Source organism: Lagenorhynchus albirostris, chromosome 12 (genome assembly GCF_949774975.1).
Source record: "Lagenorhynchus albirostris chromosome 12, mLagAlb1.1, whole genome shotgun sequence".
Lineage (NCBI taxonomy): Eukaryota > Metazoa > Chordata > Mammalia > Artiodactyla > Delphinidae > Lagenorhynchus > Lagenorhynchus albirostris.
In genome coordinates this window covers 74,553,191-74,563,279 of record NC_083106.1, presented here as the reverse complement: position 1 = coordinate 74,563,279, position 10,089 = coordinate 74,553,191, and the positions used below count along the sequence as shown (strand labels likewise).

General features: G+C 45.3%; 1 protein-coding gene across 2 annotated transcripts in view; it reads right to left on the bottom strand.

Moving 5' to 3' along the window:
- Positions 1-323: 323 nt before the first annotated feature.
- HMGN3 (high mobility group nucleosomal binding domain 3) overlaps positions 324-10,089 on the bottom strand; it is a 31,562-nt gene continuing 21,796 nt past the window's right edge. Inside the window, exons 3-6 of one of the 2 annotated variants that reach the window (XM_060167895.1) lie at positions 5,904-5,933; positions 2,742-2,792; positions 1,345-1,458; positions 324-803 (exon numbers count right to left, since the gene is read on the bottom strand). In XM_060167895.1, coding sequence (XP_060023878.1) covers positions 768-803; positions 1,345-1,458; positions 2,742-2,792; positions 5,904-5,933 — 231 coding nt within the window. In that variant the 3' untranslated portion in view covers positions 324-767. The other variant, XM_060167894.1, reaches the window with a different exon arrangement.

Below are 10,089 nucleotides of genomic sequence, written 5' to 3'. Positions count from 1 at the left end.
GGTTTTTCACTGTTCCGGTTTAGCAGAATGCTATCCTATTGATAAGGACTTCAATAAAATAGTGTTGTATTAAGTTTTATTATATGGTGACCACTGCGGGCCACTTCTGGTATAAAGGATATTAGACGTGATTCTTCTACGCTGGTACTCATAGATGATTTTATTAAAATAACATTTTTAAAGGGCAGAAAATTAAGAAACAATCCTATTTGACTTATTCGAGAGACCATCACAGAACAGGCTGTAGAAATTCTTTACATCTTCTGCAACAAAAAAATGAAACACTGCCTAAATTTTGCAAAGACACTACTAAGAGGCAGGTATTTTGCAGGCAGGAAAACCTTTTATTTTAAACCACAAATAGTCAGCAGGTGGCCACAACTATCCATGTTTCATTAAAATCACATAAAACCTAGGTACAAAAGCACCACTGATTATTGCTCTAGGAAAACTGCATGAAAAAATTCAAATACACACAGTAAAAACACCACAGTATGCACAGGACTAAATTTTTAAAGCAAGTGCATGGAATGCTGAATCAATTTTACACACAGCTTCCAATATTAAATTGGTATTTCTTTTACTCAAGGATGACGGAAATTTCCAAAAAGCATGACTACGAGAAGGTAAAATGTCCATCCTTATATATTTTTGTATGCCAACTAGTAGAGTCCTAAAAAATTAGCATTTACAAAATACTCGGTAAAAATAGCTTTTAAAAGTTGTCCCAAGAGGTACATAAAATCAACCCCAATTTTCATGACAATTCATTCTCCCTCGTTTACAGATTCAGTTTTCTGTGTCTGTGGAAAAAAGAACGGAAGACAAAAAAGATAGAGTTACTATTAAAACAACTATAAGCCAAAGAAGATTCTACCCCACCGACACACACACTTCGGAACATCTGTTTTTTAGCAGCTCTACTGCAAAACCGACTTCAACTCTGGGTGTAATACAGACAAGGCAGGAAAATAGGACACAAACGCTTGGCTGCCTTTATTGCTTTCTGCTTTGCAAACGACCACGGAAGCTTTACCTGTGAGCTCCCTCGGTTCACGATAAAAAGAACACCACACTACTATCTGATGCTAGTCACTGCAAACGTGCGGAATTTTCTACTGTACCCTTAACTCTCACTGTTTCAATCTGCCCCTTTACTGACAGTGTGCTGGGTGGGGTACCTCTGGAGGCTGAGACATTAACAGTTGAGCGAGAGATGTGGATCTGCAATAACATTACAGGCAATAAAGAGAGACGTTATGAACATGCGGTCGCCGGCTGAAGGATCGAGCAATTGCTTTCAAGACACTGATTCAATCAGCGGGAGGTATTTCGGGAAAGTACCTCTTCTGCTTTAGTGTCACCGTTTTCAGATGGTGCAGTACCTTCCTTTCCAGCTTCTTGCTTTTCCTCCTTCTCCCCTTTCGCACCTTTGTTAACCTTTGTTGCCAGTTCTTTCTAACAGGGGATCAAAGCACAGGGAAACAGAGTGTGTTAGACACGGTGTGATGTTGTGCAAACTCAGCCAGCCTCCGTCCAAGCACAGGGGGAAACACGAGCAAGGCCAATGTGGTGGCTTTCAGGGGAAAATGGAAACCCGGTTCCCCTGAGCTTTGAGTGAGTTCCACTGAGGCTCCATGAACATGTAACAGGCAGCTTAGAAAATCCACTGGACTTTGATTTCCCCTCGTGTGTGTCTTTGGAGAGCACCGTCTCTTGCTAAAGTGAGAAGTGGCTCTGCCATGGGGAAGTAGCAGCAGGGGGACGTGGTGAAGCCAGGGCAGACCCAGCAAGAGGAACACTGCGCGTGGGGACCTGGGGCTTAAGTGACAAGAAAGCTGAGGAAGCGCTTAAAAGGAAGGCCCAGAGGAAGAAAAATTCCTGATTTGAAGACTAAGCTGGGACGTCCCTGGCGGTCCAGTGGTTAAGACTCTGCGCTTCCACTGCAGGGGGCACGGGTTCGATCCCTGGTCGGGGAACTAAGATCCCACAAGCTGTGCGGCGCGGCCAAAAAGTAAAAAAAATAAAAACAACCAAGCCACAGAAATGAGTTCTGCTTCCAAACTGCCTACTCATACCATGATAACATACACATCGTTTCAAACAATTCACAGCAAGGGACGACGCTCTGGAGGGCAGGGTACAGAAAAGCCATTTGGGGGTAAATTTCTTAACAGTCCTGTGCCGCAGTTTCCTCATCTGCCTAATGGGATACGTGTATCTACCTCAGTGGGGCTGATGGGAGGATCTATGCATAGGATAAGCACCACGTAACTGTTTGCCGGTATTAATTATCTGCTGGTATTGACTATTATAGGAATTATTATTAGTCCTCAGACTGACCTCCTCGGATCAGTTACGTGAAGTCAGAAGCCCCTCCCCACGCCTCCAGCTGTTGGCAGCAGTGTCGCCCGGGCCCGGGCTCACCCCTTCTGAGCCCCATCTGAACGGCGTGTTCTCGAGGCAGCTACCAAACCCCGCCTTGGACATGAGGCTTCTCACGCCAACACGCTCTGACCTCCTTCGCTTTACGGACCAAACGGAAAACACACTCCCAGTGAAACATAAAGTTGTGCTCTCTGCCTTCGGAGAAAGCCTGTCTGTAGCTGGCGGAAGTTTTCCAGTCTGTACGTTGAGCCTGGATCATAAGATGTCCTCGTGCCTCGGATGACTCTGGGATATGGGATTATAATTTATTCACTGCTGAAAAAGCCAAAGTGGGGCAGGGGACCACCTCTTACCTTAGCAGATGTTTTTCTTGGTTTGGGTTCAGGTTTTGGTGGAGCTGGTTTCTGCAAAGACAAATTACGTTATACAAATACTGAAAAAAGACAACCCTCGGCACCAAAAGGAACAGTGACAAGACTGCTAAAGACAGTCCACTTTGACTATGATGTTCATTTCAAAAAAATATGTCGTCCTATTTTCAGCATCAGGTAGCAGCAAAAAGACCTCCGCATTTCATAACTATTTTCATCCTGGGTTCTCAAGTGAACGGCAGGTGAGATCTGAAAGCCAACTCACTATTCCCCGGGCCAGAAAAGCTCTCTGGGAACAGATTTAAGCTTCTGTGTCCCATGTCTCTGTACTTCCTTTTATCACAACACAGCAGCAAGAGGAACGACTCAGGCCCTTGGCCAAATGACTCGGTGAACTCAGGGACACCGGCCTCCTGAACAGTCTAGAAATCCTAGCACCATCACAGGCAAAAGCCCATTGGGAATAAGAGAGCTGCCCGTGAAGTGTTCCAAAGCCAGTTCCAAATCCTCCCACCTCCGATGCAGGTTTCAAGCGCTGTTGAAGGTTGAGCTTCTTCCTACTTTCCTCTTCCAAGGCCAGCTCAAGGTGAGGAGACTCTCCTGCCCATCCAGACCCTGGGCTCATTTGTCCCTAGAGCTTGTTATTAAGAACACAATTATAATGATACAATGTCCACTGTTAGCTCCCAAAGTTCAAGATCTTTCACAGACCCTATTAGCCAAAGAGCCCAGCGGGCAACTCTTTTTCTCTTGCCTCGTGTGGCTCTCCCCACTCCTGGGAGCAGTGCCCACCTGTCCCGTGGCCCCAGGCCCCTTCACGCAGGGCTTCAGCCCGGCTGCTTCCTTGGGGTCTGAGATGGGCACATGGGGATACCACGGAAGTGTAAACCTCTGGTTTTCTATAGCTACCTTAGGGCAAATATTTCTCTCGTTGAGTTAGGAAAAAATTACACTTCTTTCCCGGCACCAGGGAGAATGGTTTTTAAATAGAGAACACTGCCCAGAGTCCCCCTCTGCCCCCACGTGGAGAAAAAACACATGTTCCTCCCCAATACCTCCAGATGTTCAGGATCATACAGAACCTGGCCCTTTCCATCAAGGGCATAAACTGAAATTGTAGTCAGTTCAGTTCTGGAAGATTGACCATTGGACACAACCTCTCAAATAAAAAAAGAAAGTGGAGGGCTTCCCTGGTGGCGCAGTGGTTGAGAGTCCGCCTGCCGATGCAGGGGACACGGGTTCGTGCCCCGGTCCGGGAAGATCCCACATGCCGCGGAGCGGCTGGGCCCGTGAGCCATGGCCGCTGAGCCTGCGCATCTGTTCCGCAACAGGAGAGGCCACAACAGTGAGAGGCCCGCGTACCGCAAAACAAAAAAAAGTGGAGCTTGAAAAGTAGGGACTATTTTCCTTAACATTCTGACCACTGTATATTTGTACCTTGCTCCCCACATCTATCAGCTTGCATGGCTCCTAAATTTTCAGGATTAAAAAAATTTTATTTTGGGCTTTGATATAGTGTATTAACATGCCCTTGTTTTCTCAATTTACAGCAAATGATGTCCTTTCATATTATTTTCTGTTAAGACAGATCTTTCCCCCAAACTCAGCATTCGTGTTTTGATGGGACAGGAAATGATGAGGTTTTGTAGTCTGTAATCCCACTGGCTTCCAAGGAGGCTCTGCGTCAGCACCATGGGCAACGATGTCAGTGGAAGGTATTATATTGCTGGTCCCTGGTGTTCAGGAAACGCCTTATTTTAAAATTTGGCTTTTGACTTACATGATCTACCCCCTTGAAAGGCTAGATATCCATGGAATACAATGGCTTTCAGTATAATCTACAGTGAAATCTACAAAAGAGTTAAAACTTAACTTCTCAACCACAGTGAAAATTATACCACTGGACAAGCACACCACCTTTGAGGGGTTCTGGCAGAATCTGGATTAACTGGGTACACACACGACCACACCTCCCAGGTCTTAACCTTCCTGGTAACTCTGACATTGCTTCCTACGTTGGGACCCATGTGAAACACTGGCTCAGCCAACCCAAACCTGGCTATACTTCTGAACTTGTGAATGGTCCCAGTACCTGCTGCTGCTTTTTTTTTTATTTCAATGTGTGAAACAAGTTTAGCAAAAATATATTGAGAAGAAAAGCCAGTAACTGCTATATATACTTTCTAATTTGTGAAACAAGTTTAGCAAAAATATATTGAGAAGAAAAGCCAGAAACTAGTATTTTTTTTTAAATTCAGAAACAAGTTTCCAATATCCATTTCAGCTTGGATTCCCTACACTGTGCCAGGCACAGGTGTGGGCTGAGGAGGGAATCCATGCTTCCCTGAAGGTCACAGTAGCTTGCAGCTCCCGGGCTATCTAGTATCGGGATACGTGCCGTCAGCCAAGAGGTCAGTGCCTTTCCCTCTGCGTGTCAGTGGGCAGTGCACATAAAGTAACCCAAGTCCTCCACCAGAGAGGCAGGCTGCCCTGTCTTGGCAGAAGGAGTACTGGTGCATGAGCAGGGCGGCAGGGATGAGTACTGGAGCCAGCCGGGAGCACAGCGTGGTGACAAGGGCTGAGGCACACTCCTGGCCAAGGCTCGCTCACACCAGCCGGTCCCAGCTTTAGCGATCTTAACCCTTGTCCTTTCCCTGGGCCTGGCCCACAGAGGGAGACCCCAGGTGGCAGAGTGGAAATCGTTACTTTTTCAGATTCTCTAGTTCTGAAGTGAGGCTAGAGCCTATGGATTCAGACAACCTTCAGAACGTCCTGACTAAGGTATGAGTCATGGAGGGAGAACTGGAATTCTTGACTCCTTCAGCAGATCAGGTGTAGAATGGGAGGCTAGGACTTTGCTAACCTAATTCTCCATCTCAGGGATCCAGTGATATCAAACAGCTTCCTGGGCTTTGAACGCTTGCTAAACGGGCTGGCCACTGTTTTTCACCAACGTGTCTGATCAAGTGAGCTGCTGGCAACACCGGTCAAAGTTGCTAGAAATTCTGACCCAGGTTATTTCTAAAAAGGAAATAAAAAAAGCTCAAGGGAAACACCACCTTCATCTTCCTTTTGCTGCTTTGCTCTGGACCGAGGGAACGTGTATTCATAAGAGCTAACAACAACGGGGTCCAAAGTACTCACCGCTGACAACCTGGCAGACCGTCTGGTGGGCTACAAAGGAAACGAAAACAAAAAAAAAACATATGTTTTGGTGATTATACACAACCAAGTTGAGTTTTAAAAATTCATTCTTACTGTCTTACTTTGTTGAAAGAATAGAATGCAGGAGTCCCATTACCCTCCCCAGGTGAGCACAGTGAAACATACCCCCAAGTGCCCTGGGCACTGGAATATTCCAGAGGACGTGTTCCTAAAGAGGTGTAGGCTCACGGTTCAAAGAAATGGCCTTTTGCAGTAGAGGGTGGGGTGGACAAGGAAAAGGCAAAGAAGACACATTTAGGCTCCGACCCAAACTTTTGTGATAAAACTGGCAACAGGAGCACGGAGGTGCTATTTAAGAACCAGTCCAGTCTGACTCTTGCTCCTTACAAATGGAACTAAAGCTTATAAATTAATATTAAACGAGACTTATATAATTGTGCAGAAACCGAAATAGCAGGAGTCCCCTCCCTGGTTACTACATTAGAAAAGAGAATGACTCAAAATCTTAGGCAGTTAACAAGCAAGACTTCCTTTTACCTGTAACAAAATAAACACATTTATTTATCTACAAAATGCACACGTTGAAAGATGTAAATAATCATTTTAATAATCTCATCTTTTCATTTAGAAGTTTACAAATTTAGAGAAACTGGGTGGTATTTTTCAAGGAAATCTTTTCTTCAAGGATGGTGCAAGTTAACAGCAAACGACATGGCAAAGAAAATTTCTAAGAGCAGAACCGTTCTAGGCATTTCAGAAACACGCGTATAGAATTGATATTCTACTTCCCACCAGCAAAAGATGGCTCCCCGAGGGATTTCACTTTCTAAAAGTACAACTGCCTTTCTTTAAAAGTGTTCCGGAAGCAAATACTCCACACTTTCTGCCTGTTTTGTTCACTGCTCTATCTCCAGTAGAATAGTGTACCACCTAACATACAGTGGATATGCAAGAATACTGGCTGAAAAAAATAAACTCAAGCTTTTCCCTAATTTGCTGCCTTGGGCAGACTTTGCCTCATTACCAGAGCTGAAATGTCTCAAATAATCTTTTAAGGGGGTCAGCAGGAGCCTGGCTCAGGAGTGCAAGGAATCATGGAATTCTCTTGTCAGTCTAGGTCAGCTGGTCAAGGCCAAAGTCAAAGAAATGTTTCTTGCCCTCTCCACATCGAAGAACTTTCTCGCTGAAAATAGCTAGAGGAAGTTAAAGTCATCTTTCTTTAAACTACAGAAGGAAATGAAGGGCCAGAGCCTTCTGGAATAATTTTAACCTTGGGGTCGTGTGCAAAGCTGAGCTGGACTTCAGGCTGGTAGGCAGAACGTGCCGACTCGGGGAGACTGTGCAGGCTACGTGTCGGCTGTGATGCGTCACTGCAGGGGTAAGGGGTGCACAGTATGGGAGGCGGGGCCGGGACCAGATGCTCCATGGGAATCGCCACGGCGTCTACTGGATTATCATGGGATAATTGGAAGCAATAACCATGCTGGGAACCAGAACCCGAATCCTGTAGTGCCTTTCCCAGGCTGGTTCACTGCAGGTGCTGGGTATCCCCGAAGAAGAGGCAGCCTTATCACTTAAACCGGGCAGCAAGTGGGTAACCTGTGCTTCTTCAGTATGCTTTCTGGGCATGCTGGAGAGCATCCTCCAATTACCAACCAGAGCTCAGCTTAACGCTTCTGTGTGGCTTCAAGAACCGCCCACACTGCCTCAAGAGGAAAGTGCAGCCGGCAGAGGAGTGCTCAGAAAGATGACTTCTGAGAGGAAAGTCGGCGGCCTCTCTGCTAAAGGGGGTTGAACAGGTCTTGTCTGAATCCCCCCGCCCCCACTTGGTGTCGCCCTGCGTGTGCCCGGTTGGCCTTCCCTCCCCTGTCTCCTATCTGTACCCCATCTGCACAGAACCCCCTTCTCTTGCACTTCTGTAGCGGGAGCCCTCAGTAAAACGTGGAGGTGAATGGAGTGGTCAGACACGCCAGACATGCAAGTGTGAGCCTGCAGGCTGCAATGCCAAGGCCGCTCCTCACTAACCATCCAGTTTGGAGCCTGAAAAGCGGCCAACAGGTTAACCGTTACTTACAAGGGCTTCCCTATCCACCAACGAGCTGTCCTGAATAAGATCTCATTGAAGCGAAGCCAAATCCTCTGAAAAATCCCCCGCCCCCAACCCCGGTCCCCATCCCCCATCCGCCCCCCCCCTCCGCGCGATTTCCAGAGAGACTGCCAACCAGACCCCGCTCTGCAGGGCCTGCAAGCTGTTCCGATCCAAAAGACTCGCTACCTTTTCATAATTCAGGTCGAGTACAAGAGTTTGAAAATAAAAAGCCTAGGAAATTAATGCAAAAACAGAGTTTGCCTTTCTAGGCTGTCTAAACCAAGCCATCTCTAAAAACCACGTTTTACTGTAAAATGATTTTATGACTTCCTGCTAAAATTTACCAGTTCTTCTTTCTATGCTAAAAAAAAAAGAGACTTCTCTTAAACGTTCCTTTTCGGTAACCATCCTAAGAGATTTTCTTTTTCACTGCAGACACAGGAGGCTGAAACGATCCTTCACTCACAGTCAGCAGTACTGATTATGCACCAGGTGTATACACCTTCCTGGAACGTTTCATCAGCTTTCACAAGCCTTCCAATCTATAAATGATTGGACCATATATACCAGTTATAAAATAGACCAGACTGCTCTCTTTCCCTCTTTCAAACACTAGAATTCAAAGTATTCATTTAAGACTCAGGCTGTGGGGCAGAACTACTATGAAAAAAAAGATAAGAATTTCTCCTGAGAAACAACAAGGATTTACTGTAGCGCACAGGGAACTATATTCAATATCTTGTAATAAACTACAATGGAAATGAATTTAAAGAAAAGAATACAGATATATACATATATGTGTATAACTGAATCACTTTGTATGCACCTGAAACTAACACAATACTGTAAATCAACTATACTTCAATTTAAAAAAAAAAGAGAGAGAATTTCTCTCCATCTGTTGACTGTGAGTCCTCAGGAAAAGTGGCCAAAAGAGCAGTTCTAAGGGAAAAGAGGAAGGTTTTTAGAATGACAGATCGCTAAAAGTTACAGAAACAATGTGAGGGTTTGTCACTGTGGTACACAGGTGCTGGGCACTATGGTATTATTCAGTAAGCATTTATTGATTACCTGGTAATTCCCCGGGCTGGAGAAAATTACAGTGAAGGCTACTATGAAAGACGTGGAGTCTTTCACTTTAATGTCCTGGTTGCAAAAGCAACATAGAAGTCTAATCTCAATATGACAAAATTCCCTGGGGGGGGTGGCTAGATGCAAGTAGAATCACTGGACTTTGCTGAATACTGCTTGAAACATATGGGCCATTCCATTGGAATTCAGAAGCATATTTATTTTTATGAGATTTCTTAATGCTTCTGATCTTCACCATGTACCAAGCAAAGCCCACAAGTCAAGTTGCTTTTAACTTTCAAAAACAAATGAAGAGCTAATTAGAATTTCCCTTCTTTGCAAAACTGGGAAGTGGGGCAAGATGTGTATCAGGGCTTTGGCTGGAGAATGAAGACAGAGAAAAGGCACTGGGTGATCAGATTTTTTTTTTTTTTTTTTTTTTTTGGCTGTGTCCTGCGGCACGCGGGATCTTACTTCCCTGACCAGGCATCGAACCCATGCCCCCTGCATCGGGAGTGCGGAGTCTTAACTACTGGAACGCCAGGGAAGTCCCATGACCAGATTTTTATGATGACCCCCAAAGGGGCTTGAGGATAGGGGATTTTGAGTCAGAAGACGCAGGCGTCTTTCCTGATTCTGCAATTTACAAGTTGTGACACCTGGGGAAAATCACATATTTCTCTGCATACCTTGTTTGCTCTCTTCAAATGGGGATAATAACTCCCACGTGTTGACCAAAACAGCGCTTCTCTGACATAAATTACTCTCTCTCGTTGCTTTCTTTTTCTTCATAGCAAATTTTCAGTCACTTTTTATTTACTGTCTCTTTCCCCCTACTACAACGGAAGCTCCATGAAGGCAGAGACTTTTGCTCCTTTTGCTCACTGTGGAATCTGTGCAGCCAGGTGCGTTCACGCGCTCCCTACATTTTTTGTTTGCTTGGGTTGGAATGTCTCTCTGAAAATGCTGAAAGGCTCTCTGCCCTCATTCCAGGGTGATTTTAAG